The sequence below is a fragment of the Sminthopsis crassicaudata genome, chromosome 3 (assembly GCF_048593235.1).
Source record: "Sminthopsis crassicaudata isolate SCR6 chromosome 3, ASM4859323v1, whole genome shotgun sequence".
NCBI lineage: Eukaryota > Metazoa > Chordata > Mammalia > Dasyuromorphia > Dasyuridae > Sminthopsis > Sminthopsis crassicaudata.
The window spans coordinates 553,715,205-553,732,165 of NC_133619.1; the positions used below are offsets into that span (position 1 = coordinate 553,715,205).

At 36.2% G+C, this 16,961-nt stretch overlaps 1 protein-coding gene across 36 annotated transcripts in view; it reads right to left on the minus strand.

The window, feature by feature from the left end:
• The window catches only part of DLG2 (discs large MAGUK scaffold protein 2), a 2,604,243-nt gene that overhangs the window by 204,678 nt on the left and 2,382,604 nt on the right, over positions 1-16,961 (minus strand). Inside the window, exon 1 of one of the 36 annotated variants that reach the window (XM_074304621.1) lies at positions 12,710-12,730. The exons of 34 other annotated variants lie outside the window; for them this stretch is intronic. Coding sequence is in view for 1 of the 2 variants with exons in the window: in XM_074304613.1 (XP_074160714.1) it covers positions 12,343-12,358 (16 nt within the window). In the remaining variant the exon portion in view is untranslated. Of the gene's footprint in view, positions 1-12,342; positions 12,688-12,709; positions 12,731-16,961 lie in introns of those variants that run through there. One more of the 36 variants, XM_074304613.1, reaches the window with a different exon arrangement.

Sequence of the window (16,961 nt, forward strand, 5' to 3'; positions counted from 1 at the left end):
AACAGAGCTACACAAACAGAAGAATCTCATCTGGCAGCATACCTGTGCTAAAAGTGGGACGCACAAAAAAGAGAAAATGCAGTTTGGGCAGGTCTCACTTCACAAAATAGCAGGGAAGATAAAAAACAAACAGGATCCTGAAGGAGCACAAAAATTTGATTTTCTAACTTTTTATCTCCACATGTCTAAGAAGAAAAATGCATATCTTTATGCATTCACCCATCTATTCATCTACACATTCACCTATCCATTAATTTAAAAACAACAACAACAATTCTTAAGCATTGATTATGTGTTAGGCACTAAATCGGGCTCTGGAAATACAAAGTCAAAAGAGAAATAGATTTTATCCTCTACCCTTCTATTTTATTTGAAGGAAATAACACATACACAGAAAATTCACTTATATACATGTATACATATGTATATATATATATAAATATATATGTATGTATGTATAATATGTATATATATATATACACACACACACATGTGCTATATTATTTCTAAGGGGAGGACACTACCAACATATACACACACATATATGTCTGTATATGTGTGTGTGTGTGTGTGTATGTGTGTGTAATATAGTATGTACATATGGCAACTAGGTAGTACAGTCAATAAGAGTGCTAGGCTTGAAGTCAGGAAGACTCATCTTCCTAAGTTCAAATCTGGCTTCAGCCACTGAATAGCTTTGTGTCACTGGATAAGTCACTTAAGCATGTTTGTTTCAGTTTCCTCATCTGTAAAATGAGCTGGAAAAGGAAATGGTAAACCACTTCAGTGTCTTCATGAAGAGCAGCCCAAATGGGGTCAAGAAGGATCAAACATGACTGAAAACAACTGAATAAGTATACATATACATACACATAGAAATCATGTAATTTATACTTTTATACATAATCTAAATCTATATTTACATCTATTTCTACATATTCTTATGCTATATTATTTCTAGGGGAAAGATATTATAGATATAGATGTGTATACAGATATAGATTTATGCATATAAATACACATTGTATATATATACATATGAACTGTGTGAATATACATATATATATATATATATATATATATATATATATATATATATATATATATATATATATATATATATATATATATATATATATATATATATATGTAAAAATAAATACATATATAATGCCCTATGTAAGGCAAACACTGAGAGGATGTGATGAGTAAGGAAAAGACTTTCACAATCACAATCTGGAGCCAACTTCTATGAGAGATGACTATTAAATTTTCAGTCTTCAAATTTACAACCCAGAAACAAGCAAGCTAGTCCTTCTTTCTTTCTTATTTTTGGATTGTTTAGTTTTAAGAAAGTGATGCAAAAATTTAAATAATACAGCTTAAACTTAGTGCCCTTATATAATCAATACTTAAGAAATGTTTCAAATTGATGGATGGATGAATGTTTGGATGGATTAATGGAGAAATATATTTTCAGGAAGTTGGTTGTTAAATATTTACCAGCAAACCACTGTTTATAACAGACCCCAAAGAGCTTATAATCTTGACTAAAAGAAGATATATAAATGTGTGTCTGTGTGTGTGTATGTGTGTAACTAAAGTACCGAAAGCTCAGGGAGTCAGATCAAGAATTCATACTGTTCTTGATCATCTGCTCATACAGGTCAGGTATTTTTAGAAGATGCAAGGCAATTATTAGGATAATAGAATTTTGGGATTTTGAAAACCAAGAAAGAATCCTGGAGTTAATCTCATTTAATTCATTCCTTTTACAGATAAAGAAACTGAGACCCAGAGAGAAGTGATTTATTTACCATTCCCCTTGCTCAATAATCTTACTTGTCTTCTGATATCTAGGAACAAATTCAAACATGTATTTGAAAATATAAATATAAATTTAAGATACAAGATAAAGTTCAGTTAAATCTCAGGTCTGGTCATGTCACTCCTCAGCTCAAGAAACTGTAAGGGCAGAGCAAAGAGCACTAGTCCTGCAGTCAGAAAGAGCGGAGTTCAAATTCAGCCCTAGAACCTTGACATTTATTAGCTTTGTGATCCTGGTCAAGTCACTTAACTCCAATTGCTTACCAAAAAGAAAAAGAAAAAAAGAAAAAAGCTGTATTGGCTCTCCTTTCCTTCCAGGATAAAATATGAACTTTTCTATTTGACTTTTAAAGCCCTTCACAAACTGGAGCTAACTTTCCTTTCCAGGCTATTTCACATTCCCTGCCGCCCATTCTACTTCCTCTTCTCTAGCTAAACTGGCGCCTTGCTATTCCTCAGCATCCTATCTCCTGTCACCTCGCCTTTTTATAAATTCTCTCCCTTCCTCAAAGCTGTCTTTAGAGTTCTTAGTTTCCTTTAAAGTTCAGTTCATATACCACCTACATGTCCTATTTGCCAGGACTTTCTTCCTTTGACCCTTGCCCTTCCCAATTACTTGGTATGTTGTGTGTGTGTATGTGTGTGTGTGTTTGTTATATTTACATAGTGGGATGGCATGGCGTAATATAAAAACCCTCCACTACATTTGGAATCAAGGACAGTTCTGTCCTTTTTTACATGAACCTTGTTTACATGTCCTTGTTTACATGAACCTCAATTTCCTCCTCTATAAACTAAGAGAGTTGGATTAGACAGCCTTCCAGTTCTAAATCTATAATGCTAAAAACCTTTTATATGTGTTATCTGCCCTATAGAAGATAAGACTATTGAGCATTGCCACTTTTTTCATTTTTATCTTTGTATCTTTGGCACAATACCCAGAACATAGTAGATTTAACACTTAGTGACTGATTGATTATCCAATACCATAAAGGTAAAGCAGAAATCTGGGTTTCTACCCTATAACTTCTGATTTCAACTCTAGAGCTACAACATGCTAATTAGTGCCTAACAGAGAACCAATAAAAGAACTAGGAATGATGGGAAGAAGGAGAAATCATTTCTAGCTGTGGGAAGCATGGACTCTGCCAACAAACTAAAACACATTGTCCCTGCCTAAAAACTTTCCAGAATGCCCGCTAACACAGGTCAACAAAAAGAAGGACTCTGCAGTTCTTCAAAGGGAGAGAAAGTCTTAATTTGATCTGACAGCCTCAGAGACAGTCTCTACAGAATGCTTGGTGGCTGTGAAGGCACCATTAAATTTCATTAAAATTTTTTTTTTTCCTGCCAGGCTGCCACCAGGGGTTAAATGCTTTTGATTACCCTTGCTTTCATCCCAGCCTACTAGTTGTGGAAAAATCCACACAGTAGACCTTGCTACTTCAGAGGGGGAAATAAACACCAAAAAAAACCCTTGGTTTGATATGTGAAAAATCTGACAAAGATGAAGCAATTCAAGGACAACTGAATACAAACACTGATGGAATCAGTCTGTAAAAGAGTGGCTATCTGTTAGTTCTCCAAGCAGAAATGACTTATTCAGACTATTCTATGTCTAGCACTAGAAAGAGCTATGATTAAAAAAAATCCAAAATGTCACTTCTTAAATGTTTCTTAATAAGTATTTCTTAATAAGTATATTCTATGATTTTTCTGGAGGAAATGTAGAATAGTGGGCTAGGTACTAGAACACCAGGGTTCCAATCCCTGCTTAGTTATTAACTCATTTAGCTTGGATTGTTCCTCTATAAATAAGGCAAGTAGTATCTGAGTACTACTTTATTGCCTTTAGCTCAGGATGGAATAGTTGGCCCACAGAGCTCGGTGCCTAGGTCTTTCCTCCCAGGGCAGAATGAAGTACTGAGGAAAACATAAAACAAAACTGCCTCTGGTCATTTTATTGCATGTTACAAGCCTGTGTTCTTCCATCTCTTATTTCACATTGTTTCCAAACTAAAACTGCCATCCTTTTTGCTTTCCCCTACTAGTATCTCCCTGATTTCCGGCTTTAACTTTTGGATTATTTTACTGGCTGCTCCTTTAATCCCTGGAACAGAATTATACTTGAGCCTTCTTCCTCCCACACTCTACCACTCCAACACCATTTCCAAGGGGATCATTGACCTTCCCTTGCCTGCTAACCATTTAAGAATCAACCAGACTACTAGCCCTTTCATCATCCCCATAGAGACAATCCCCAAAAGAATCAAAATTTAAAATAACACAAGGGGACAAGGGGGAAAAAAACACATGGTGGATATAGGAAGGCTACAACGTTACCAGTAATTATATGCATATGAGATGTGGTATAAACAACATCATTAAAGATAGATGTGAAAAGGAGGCCAGTCAATCAAGTATTGAGAATGAGAGCCATTAGGTGAATGTTCAAGTACAACATTTTTATCTTAGGGATACTAACCACATACACACACACACACACACACACACACACACACACACACACACACAGTAAGGTTGGAGGGAGAGGGGGACATTTTTTAATTCGAGGAATTGTGAAACAAGAGAGATGAGAGTTAGAAGCATGGATGTGTTATTATTTGCCCTTGATGGAGAGTACTCACACAAATGAGAAAATGGGTCCAATACAGCAAAGAATCTAACCATAAATTATAATATTAGTCCTGTGGGAGAAAATGATATCTGAATGAATTTTCAGAATTTAAATATTCTTCAACTGAGATCTATATGAGGGAGATAGCCAAGATTGTAAAGGAATTTGAAGCTATGTCATTCAAGGGGTAGTTGAAAGAACTAAAGAAGAGAAAACTGGGTTGAATGTGATAACTGTATTTTAATATCTGAAGCACACTTATATTGAAGATAGATTCACCTCTTTCTGCTTGGCCCAAAGAACAGAACTAGGACATATTGACAGAAGTGGTAGAAAGACAGATTATTATGCAGAATAAACAACTTACTAACAATTTGAGATGTCCAGAAGTAGAATGGGCAGTCTCAAAGGATTAAAAAGTTTCCCATCATTAAATGGAGTCAAATAAAATTTAGAGAACTAGGCTTTGGGAATACTTAAGAACAGATTCATGCTTAATAGAGGAGTTGAATGAAACAATCTTTATGGCCTCTTCCAACTGTGATTCTATGATTTTTATGATTACCTAGAATGGTGAGGCTTCTAAGAGGGGGATTCTAAGCTTAAGTATGAGATTAGTATGATTAATAATGATATAGCTTGTCATTGTTAATCATATTTTCTAATATTTTCTCAATAGAAATGGGGGGAACACCAACAACTTACAATCAATTAGTACTTTAAGGTTTAAAACATGTTTTCCTTGCCAATGTCAAAAGTAGGATTCAAAGTCAAGACATTGGATTCCAAGATGGGTCCTCTTTCTAGTACCTCATGCTGCCTTCTATGTTCAGTTCTCATGACTGATATCATTTTAATGACTTCTACTCAAAGACAGGTTCAATTATTCCAGAGGCTTACAAAAGAAAAAGTATTGGAGAACTTGCTTGCATTTTGGTTATTTTGGCTTTGCAGCCATAGTATACAAATATGTTCTGACCCTTTTTTCTTTCCCAGATTAACTGACCCCAATTTGTTTAGTGACTTTTAAGGATCCCTAATTCAATGCCTTTTCACTGTTCTTTTTGATGTCTGAATAATTCCCATTTCTTTGTATTTTCTATTTACAAATTGGTTGGATAATGGATGTAAATCTGAGGTGTCACTCCTGAGGTCAATGAATCAAACTCTTTCATTTTTACAAATGAGGAAACTCAGCATAAAAGAAGAAAAGTGGTTTGTTCAACATCATGGATATAGACAGCAAAAGAGATGGGATTTGATTTCAGATTCCCTGCTTCTGAGTGCAGTGATCTTTTCTGATTAATAGTAGAAGAGAATGACTCTCATTGTAAGATGCACAGCACTTTAAAATATCCCCAACTTCTCTTTGTCATTTAACCTCAATGTTTGAAAAAGCAATACTCTTTTGGTGTTGCTTTAATGTGGGGAATCACAAAACCCCATAGTGGGAACATCTAAGTTGCAGACAATTCAAAGCATAATTGAAATATAAATTTCATGATTGAAACTGGAGAAAATATATTACCATCAATGACGTCTGCAAGAAGTGCCATCCATAAAAAGCATTGTTAAGGCTATATATGATTAAAAATCATAGAATTTAAGAACTAGAAATTCATTATTTCAGTAGCCATATAGTTCCCCATACACAGTAGAAAAACCCACCATGATGTCCATCAAGGACAACCATCTTTTGCTTAAAGATCTCCAAAGAGCACATTACCACACCCGACAATCTCTTCTACTTTGGGCCACTCTAATTATTGGGAAGTTTTTCTTGTCATTAAGCCTAAATTTCCCTCTTTGCCATTTCTATCTATTGCTCCCATTTTTATCTTCTGGAACCAAAAAGAAGTCAAATCCTTACTCCCCAAATACGCATGTATTTGATGACAGTTATCATGACTTCTCTTAAATTTCTCTTCCTCAGGCTTTGTAAATTCCTTCCTGAATTCAGTTGGCCCCCATGTGTCATAAACTCAAATCTTTCACCATCTCAGTGTTGCTCCTCTGACCACTATGAAATTTATGAATGCCAAGATGGGGCTGATCAGAACTGAAAATAATGAGGTTCTGATAACGGTTGATGAAGGCAGTCAAAAGAGGCACTGCCACTGCCTTGTTTCTGAGAACTATGTCCCTTTTAATGAAAACCAAAAAAGTGAGGCGTTGACATGTGGCTCTCAAGGATAGAAATGGGAGCAATAAGTAGAAGTTGTGAAATGGCAAATTTAGGCTTAATGCCAAGTAAAACTCCCCACCATCATCTGCTTTGACTAACACATTATAGTGCTGGCTTATATCAAGATTGGAGTCCACTACCCCCAGATCTTTTTTTTTTTTTTAAACAGCTGTTGTCTATCCAAGTTTCTCTCATTTTATCCTTTCAATTTTGGTCATTTCCTATTCCTCATGAGTTGACTTTCATGGAAACAGTTTAGCCTATGGGATCCTTTCTATCTTTTCTCTCAGTCCTTTGAAACACATTTTCCCCAAAATTGAAGGTGCATATGGGACCTCAATTTCCTTCTCCTTCTATATCATGAACTCTAGAATGGAGTCATTGCTTTCCCATTCTGCCTGTCTTGGTTCTACACCAGTACCAATTTCATTCCTGTTAGTGAGAATAAGATCCAGATGGAAGTGGGCTGGTCGGATAATGAGAGTGAAGAATAACAGACAGCTTTTCTTGAAATGCAGGGGAAAAAAAGATCTCCTATATTGGATAGATTCTCTGTGGAAGATTTACAAAAAGACACAAAGAAGAATAACATAAGGTATGAAAGCATTTGGAAAAAGCAACCAGAATTGGGAAGGGTCTTACATCTATACCATATGGAGATTAGCAGAAGGAACTAAGGATGGTTAACTTTGAGAGAAGACTGGAGGTGGGGAATGGAGTGTGAGATGGGACTTAATAGCTGTTTACAAGGACTTAAAAGCCTGCCATCTAGAAGACTGAGCAGATTTACTTGGTTTGACCCTAGAGGACAGCTAAGAACAATGAGTTGACGTTGCAATGATAAATTTGGCTTGATTTAAGGAAAAACTCCCTAATGCTCAAGCTATTTAACAGAGGAAGGAATGAGTGACCTCCTGAAGTGGCCTTTCTTCACTTACTGGAAGTTTTTAAGCAAAGGCTGAATGACAACTTTCTGGGAAATTGTAGGAGAATTTTTTCAAGGCATGGATTGGATTAGAAAGCTGCTGATATCTGTTCTGATTCTGTGATTCTATAAAAGGACATGGATGGGTTGCAGATCTGCTCCAGTGAATGGAACATCCACACCTTTCCTACCCCCCCCAAAAAAAAAGATCAAGTCTATCTGTGATATCAAGCCATGACCTTATTTAATACATGTTTCATTATGATCCTGAATTTCTTCCTGACAAATGAAGCTATCCTGAACTTGTACCTCCTGAAATTCAGTCCTTCCATTGCTTCTCATTTTTCCAACCTGTCACTCATTCTCACTTTTAATAACACTCTCAGATGTGTCAAACACCTTATCTAGGATGCTGTTGCTGCAAAACAGAATGAATATAAAGGCAATTTAATCCATAACCATCACCAATATCTCTCTATCCCCTATAGAATAACACTCATATCACTTGTTATATATTTTGCTTGCAGATTTTTTGGTATCAATTATCATACTACTGAAAAAATATTCTCAATGCACAGATTGATAGCTTTGTAAAAAGCATTCAACTTCAGATAGTCATTTTCCCCTCTCAAATAGAATTGGTTTCTTTCATTCCTCCTGTTTATATGCAGATCTAATTCAGTTAGGCTAATCTAGATGGAGAAGCAAAGGGATAGTAGAAATCACTAGACTTGGAACTCAAAGAATGGGAATCACTTTAAATAGTAAAGGGACCATGAACAAGTCAATCCATTCCCCCAACCTCAGCCCCCACCATAAGACAGGAAGCATGGAAAGCAGGAAGGAAGAAGGTGGGGAGAAGAACAAATTGATGATTTGATTTCAAATGCCAGCTATGTTTAGACAATTAGGTGGTGCAGTGGATAGAACACCGTGGCTTAGAATCAGAAGGATTTGAGTTCAAATACAATTTCAAATATTAGCCATGTGACCCTGGGCAAATCACTTAACCCTGTTTGTCTCAGTTTCCACCTTTGTAAAATGAACTAAGGAAGGAAATAACAAAACACTCTAATATCTTGAACAAGAAAATCACAAATGGAATCAGGAAGAGTCAGGCACAACTGAAATGACTGAACAAAAGCAAAGTTAGCAGTGCTGTCTCCTGCTGTGTGATTCTTTTAAAGTCACTGTCTTCTGATCTCATCTCTCTCACCTTTAAAACAAAGACATTGGATTAAAAGATCACTAAGGTTCCTTCCAGCTGTAAATCCCAAGATACCTCTCAGGGTTTTCCTGAGAGAAACATTTTGTAAAGTGCTGTGATTATTATGCTATTAATCCTGCTGCTGTCTAGATTCAGGGACGGCCCTTCAATGGATTTTTTTTAGTAGCTTGTGATGTTTAGTGACCTTCTTGGGGGCTCAGCAGGATTAAGTTACCTGTTTTTAATTTCATTAGCTTTCCTAGCTGCATCCTATAACCATCCATCATGGGGTGTTTGTTTCCTGGTTAGTCTGCAAAAGGGCTTTGCCCATCTATGTCAGGCAAAAATCAACACCTGCATGATCTCAGTGGCCTGAGTCTCCTGGATTTTCCTGAACTGATGCCTGGCCAGGACAGAGACGTGAGTCTGACATGTACTGGAACAACACTCTTTGAAGTATGGCACCTGGGTGAGGTTTAATAGGGAAAGGAGCAAACATTTCATGATGCTCTATATTGTACTCTATAAAGAGTCCTAGGGAATTGACTCAGAGAGGGTCTTGGTGTAATTGGAAAAATACTGAATTTAGAAACAGCAAATGGAGTGTTCATATCCATTTCTATGATCTTAGAAAGACCTGTTTTCAAATCCTGAATCAGATACTTGCTAGCTAAGTGACACTAAGCATGTCAGTTAATTTCTGTCTGCCTCAGTTTTCTCCAATATGAAAGGGAGTTAATAATAATAAAATTTACTTTACCGGGCTGCTGTGAGGATCAAATGAGATATTTTATGTAAAGGTCTCTGTAAACCTTAAAGTGCTATGTCAGCATGAGCTATTATAATTCTTGTAAAGATAATACTCTAAACCTATGCTATATATAATAAGAGGTCATATGATGTAGGAAGCTTTAAGGCATAGAGAGTGGGATAGTAGAAGGAGCACTGGTTCCAGTGTCAAAGGATTTTAGTTCCAATCCCATTTCTGACATTTAATCATATGATTTTAAGCAAGCCAATTAATCTCAGTAGGTCTCAGTCTTTTCAGCTATTAAAAGAGTAGATAGGGCTATAAAGTTACTGAAATCCCTTTTAGTTTGAGACCTAATCCTATAATAATAATAATATAACATAATTATAATAAGATAATATATCTTATGACAATGGGACAGCTGAGTGACACAGAGAATAGAATGCTGGGCCTGGAATCAGGAGGACTTGAGCTTAAATTCTCTTTTATATTGGAGGAAACTGAGGCAGGCAAAAAAGTTAACTGACTTGCTCAGTGTCTGATTCTGGATTTGAATGCAAGTATGTGACCCTAGGTAAGCCACTTAATCCTATCTACCTCAGTTTTCTCCTCTATAAAAATGAACTGAAGAAGGACCTTGGTCAAAAAAAAAAAAAAAAGAAAAAAAAAAGAAAAAAGAAAGAAAGAAACTCAAATGGGACTAAGTAGAGTCAAACATGACTGAAAAAACTCAACAAAATTACAGTAGGAGTAATCAATCCCCCTCTACAGATCTGTCTTTCCCCATAGAGAATATTTTATGGAGCAAGGCTTGGAGCTATGTCAAACTGTCCTGGCTACTTCTGGGGAAGTGTGTTCAGTGCTGGCAGCAATCCCTTAGTCTTTGTGAGGAAGGAGATGCATTGGCATATGGGACACTCAGTAGCTCTTAAAAGGAGTGCTTGCCCTCAGATGCTTTCTATCTTCCTATTAATCTTTGGGGCTTCTCTCTAGACCTAATCATCTCTACAATTTCTGTAGTCCTAAGTCATAGAAAACCCAATCCAACCACAATATTCTCCTTCACAAAGGATTAAGGGATCTTTTCTGAAAATTATGTTTATAAGACCAGAATTTAAACTCATTTTAAAATAATAACAGCTACTATTTATAGACTATTTTAAGATTTGCAAAGTGCTTTACAAATATCTCATTTGATTCTAACAACAATTCTATGAAGTAATTATTATTATACTAATTTTCTACATAAGGAAATAGAGATTAATGACCTTATCCAAGATAATGCTGCTAGTTAGTGATGGAGGATTTGAACTCAGGTCTTCCTGATTCCAAGTTCAGCACATTATCCATTACACCACCTAACATTCTTCATACACAACTAGAGGCATTGGCTTAGCCAGCATCCTCTCAGGTAGAGGAGAAAGAGAAATTTTTTTCAGTGTGGAAAAAATACTCAACTGTTTCAATATGTGAGGAGGGAGAAGAGAGAAGAACAGAGCTGAACAGATGAAGAAATTGAGGCACAGAGAATGACTTCTGCAGTTTCACACTAAGAATTAATGACAGAACTAGGACTGTAAGGTCACAGAATTCAGGCTGGAAGGGACCTAAGGAACCAATCAATCTAAATTCCTCATTTGACAGATGAAGAAACTGAGACCCAGGTAAGTGTCGACAGTCATTCACATAATAAGAAGTAGAATTGATATCTGAATTTGAGCCCCCTGACTAGGAATAAAGTCTCCTGACTCATTTATTCATTAAATGAACAAAGGAAGCACAACACCTTTCTGGCTCTGAGGGAAGGACAAAAATAATCCAGAAATTGTATCTATATCTTCAAAGAGCTACAGTTTAGAAGGGAAGAAAAGACACATTGTATACAATGATAAGTAGAATTCAACAATAACTAAATGTTTATATTTTGCTTTAAGGTTTGCAAATTTTTGCACAATGGGTATCTCATTGGATCATCATTTGTTTTTATAAAAATAACACCGTGAGGTAAATGCTGCAACTATCTGATTCTACAGATGAGGAAAGTGAGGCTGAGAAAGATTATGAGTGACTTGACCAGAACTATGTAGGTATTCCAAGGAGGATTTTGACTTTCCTATCTTCCTGACATCAAGTCAAATATTCTTTATATTAAATCATGTCTCATCATGATGAATACATAAGGGGAAAAAAGTGCCCTAAGATCAGATAAAAGAAGCATTACTTTGAGCTGGGGGTATCACCTAGGGCTTCATGGAGGAGGCAATATTTGAGGCAGATCCCTGAAAGATAGACCACATGAAGATTATTCATGAAACATACCATGTGTGTGCACACAAATATATTAAACGTATACATTATATACAAACATATACACACATATACAAACCCACATATATTCATACATACATTGTCTGTGTCTGTATATGTATTATACAGATAGATATACACACATATATGATGGCATCCAAGCAATCATGGAATGGATTTGGGGAGAGACTATTGAGGAAAGCCTGGTCAAATCAACTGATGAGAAAATAGCATGAATAATGCCCCAGTTATAGGTTTGAGCTACAAGCTCTCTGAGAATTCTAGAGCCAGTTCTCTTTTCTCTATACGAAGTTTTCATTTCATTCACACATATGCAAACACATACCATTCACGATGATGTCCTGGTTTTTCTAATGCAACTTTAACTCTGAGCAATCAACTACCCTGAGCTATGTCCACATATTAGGGAGTCTACCTATTGTTGAAAAGAAAAACAAGTAGGTGTACTTCCATTACACCCCTAAAGTCCTACCATGCATACCAATGCTCAGTATCATCCAGGTCCCTCTTAGAAATGAAGACACTGAGACAGGAACAGGCGAAATCACGTCCTTGAGCTTACTTGGTTCCTGGCAAAGTTAGATCCAGAAGCTGCTTTTCCTTCTCTGGTGCTACATATAGCCTCTTAACCAAAGTGATCTCTTCACACACCTGATTTGAGTCTTGCCCTTACCAGTAACCTACCAAATGTGGGGACAAACCCCTTAACTTCTCTTGCTCTCTCTCAACCTCCATTACCTCCCATTGCCTCTCACTGAATGAGCTGAATTGGATGAACCTAAATTTCTTTCAGCTCTGACATTCAGTGGCCATGAGGAGTATCAGGTAAATAACATCTCATCTCTTACCTCAAACCAGAGGAACGATCATTTGTTCAACAGGCCTCCACAGGAAAATACCACAGTAATCTGATTTAACAGGCACGTCGGTAAATACTCATTCGAATTTTGCAATATCTTAATTAATTAATCATTTTCAATAGACCCAGTTGCAAGACTGTGATCTCAAACACATGGTCTGCGAGCCTTCCTGCTTTCACTTTACGGCACCAGGTTCCACAGATGCCCTCTCGGTTTCATGTTACCTCTTTAATTAGGAGGCTGCCACGGCTGTTTTCGAGTATCTGGGCTGAGGGCTGAACCATTTTTACATACTGCTCTGCCTGTCTTTAATTCCTGAGGCAAGTCTGTACGCCTCTCCCCTGTGTATGCATTCTCCCTGCTGTTGACATCACTAGACATGACCTCCATGCAATGAGACAGATATCAATAGTTCCCTGCCAGGCAGACTATGGTCTTGCTAAGTTTTCTACCAGCTTTTCATCTTCTCCACCTGACTTAGCACATTTCTCAGGTTGCCAACCTGCTTTGACATACTGAGAACTGGTGGAATTTTCCACCATAGGAGACTTATTGATCTTTCACGCTTGACTCCAGTCTCCTTATGTTTACTTACAGCAGAACTTCTATTAACCAGAAGCCAACTAACCAGAATTGGCATTAATAAGGCCTTTGCTGTTATTTTTAATTTCATGTTTCACTTGTATTACAAAGAAGTAAATGATGAGGAAAAACTTGTGCCATGCTACAGTAAGCCCTATTTCCTATATCATTTATGTATATGTACATGAATGTAGCTACACATTTATGTACTGTATATGTATATAATATATTTATGTGAGTAGTATGCATATATATAATATTTATATTATGTATAATATATAAATATTAGATATAATATATAAATATGCATTTATGTATTATATATTATATGACAATATAGAAATGTTTATATATAATATGTATATATATACACATATAATATACATATATATTTATGTGTATATGTATACAAACATATGAATATTTATTTGTGTGTATATACATATATTCCCCTACATAATATCTCAATACATATATATAAAACACTAAATAGTATCATTACTGATAACAATAATTCACATGCTCACAACACATTAAGACTTTCAAAGTTATTTTCTCAACAATACCAATGTAAATCAGAATACAAGTGTTATGATACCCATTTTACAGAGAAGGAAACTGAGGCTTAGCAAAATTAGGTGACAGATCTTGACTTCAAATCCTCAGTGGTTTACATTAGGCCATACTGTCTCCATTCTCTGAACATCCAAGTGAAACAGATTTTAGACTTAGAATATCTGAGATGGAATGGACTTTAGGAATCATCAAGTTCAAGTTATTTATTGTAGAAATGAGGTGATCAGAACACAGAAAAGTGTAAAAATTGCATGGTGTTGTGAAAGGAACATTGTATAAACTAAGTTTGGCAGAATCATTTTGAGCAAATCCTCTCTTTGTGCCTCAGTTTCCTCATCTGTAAATAAGAAAATACTGGGTTAGGGAAACCCTAAAGTCCTTACTATCTTGAACATGTGATCCTGGCTGATCCAAAGTCAGACAGCTTGTAAGAGAGAGGTGAGACTAGCACCCGGGTTTCCCCAACTACTCCCATAATCTGTCTATTACTTCACAACCCTACTGCTTCCTGTTATAAGTTTGTTTTGAGACCCAAGTGAAATCCATGATTGTGACTAGAGCAATTTTCTGCGTGACTTGGCTGAAAAAGAAAATTCTCAAATAGGTCTCGGCCTAATGCCTAGAAAACAATCCTCATACATGTGAAACAAGGAAGGAATATAGATGAAGGCAGACATTGGCATGAATCCCCAAACTAGCATTTGCCCAACAGACTGAAACATTCTGAAAATGAGACACCTCATCTCAATTTGACTTCACTTTTCTCACTGGTCCATAAGAGGGCACAGCAAACTTTCTGAGCTCACTTTTGGCCACTTCAATGACATGACAAAGACTAGACCTTGACTATATGTTTTTATTATTTTGAAATTTATCAATTTTCTTCTCTTCTTTCTTATCTTCAGATTCTTCATAGAATCACAGGATTTTAGTTGTCAGAAGAGATCTTTGAGGCTATCTAGCCCAATCCAAGGGTGATGAAGGTGATACAGTGGACAAAGTTTTGGGCTTGGAATGAGGAAGATTTATCTCTTTGAGTTCAAATTTGGCCTTGGGCACTTCCTAGCTATGTGATCTCTAGCAAGTCACTTAAACCTATTTGCCTCAATTTCCTCATCTGTAAAATGAGCTGGAGAAGGAAATGGAAAACCACTCTAGTATCTTTGCAAGAAAACTTCAAATGGAATTACCAAGATTTGGACATGACTAAAAATGATTTAATAACAGCCCAACTCATACCTTAACATGAATAATTTTTATAGCATACTTGATAAAAAAAAATCTTTACTTGAAAACCCCCACTGAGGGGAAGATCACAACTTACTGAAGCAATTCATTTTACTTTTGTAGAGTTCTGTTAGGAAGTTTTTTCTTTCTCTTAAGCTTAATTGTCCTCGCTGCCATCTTTTACTCATTGTTTCAAGGGCCAAGCTGACTGAGGCTACTAACTTTTCTAGGTGACAGCTCTTCAAATAAGCTCTCTCCTCAATCTCAATACTTTGTAATTTTAATGTTTTTCCTCTCTTAATTATTTCCCATATATATTCACCATATATCCCACTTATCTAAAATACAAATTTTGTTTGTATATATTTGTTTGCTTGTTTTTCCTGTTAGATTGCAAACTCTTTGAAGACAGGAACTAATTTTTTTGTTTGTGTCTCATGCTTAACACAATGGCTGGAATACAGTAGGCACTTAATAAATGTTTATTGACTGAGTTTTCCTTTTCCCAGTTCCATCAATGAATGTCACATGGCATGATATTAAAGCCCTTCTATTTTATGGTCATCCAGGATTTCTCAGATATTGATTACCTTTAGGATCCTGAGCAATTGCTTTAATTTCTGTGGGTCTCAGTTTCTTCTATATAAAAAATTTGGACTTGTTGGCGTTGAAGGTCCCTTATAGTTCTGAATCTATGGTTATCTGTATGCTTTTCAGATGGAACATTCTTAAAATGTGACATGTAAAACTGAACCTAATATTTCACCTATGGTACCTTACCTGGTATTAAAGTACCTACTAGGTACTTTATGTTATTTGGACCCTGGCATCCCTTCCTAGACTTGAATATCAAGGATTCTCTTACTGCAGCCTAATATTGAACTGCATTAATTTGGGGAGTCTCTAAATCCTTATATCCTTTACTGAACTACAAAATTAAACTCCTTCATGTAGTAGCACCCTACGACATGTACTTGGCACCCTAGCTAAGCATCTCCCATTTTTATTTGTGAAGGTGATTTTTTTAAGCCAAGTGTAAGACTTCACATGTTTCTCTTTTACATTTGATTTAATTATGTTTAGCCCAATGTTCTAGCCTCGGTCTTTCTCTCAGTATGATGCTATCTGCCTATTATTGATACTCTTATCCAAGTCATTGATAAAAATGTCAAGTAGCACAGAGTGAATGATAGATACCAGATTATTCCTCTGTAGACTTCAGGCCAAAATGGCATCAAACCATTAACGGCCATTCTTTGGATCCAATATACAGCAGGTTCAGAATCCAATCAAATCCAGCTATCTTACATCTCTTTATCTTGTACAAGTAAATAGCCTGATTAAATCTAGACAAGCTACCTAGAACATTCCTTTAAACCTAGTCGAAAAAGGGTCTAACATGCTGTTTTTTTATGAGGCAGCTAGATATGGATAGAGTGGTTGGCCTGAAGTCAGGAAGTCCTGAGTTCAAATATTGCTTCAGATACTTACAAGCTGTGTGACCCTGAAGAATCAATAAACTGATGTGTGCCTCAGTTTTTCTTTTTTCTTTTTTTAATGGAGGTTTTTAATCAGGGCAAGTAAGTTGCAAAACAAATAGCAAATCCTGAAGCACCCATGCCTCAGTTTTTTCAAATGTGAAATTGAGATAGCATCTCTGTTATAAAGTCATTGTAAGGATAAAATTAAATATTTGTAAAGCTTTTAGCAAACCTTAAAAGGCTATATAACTATGAGCTACCACCCCCAATTAAATGGTCTGGAGGGAGTTTGAGAATGAAAGTGAATAATGGACTCATGCATCTCTAGAACATGATTGGGTGGGTGCTAGGACTAGATTCTGTTGTTATTCAGT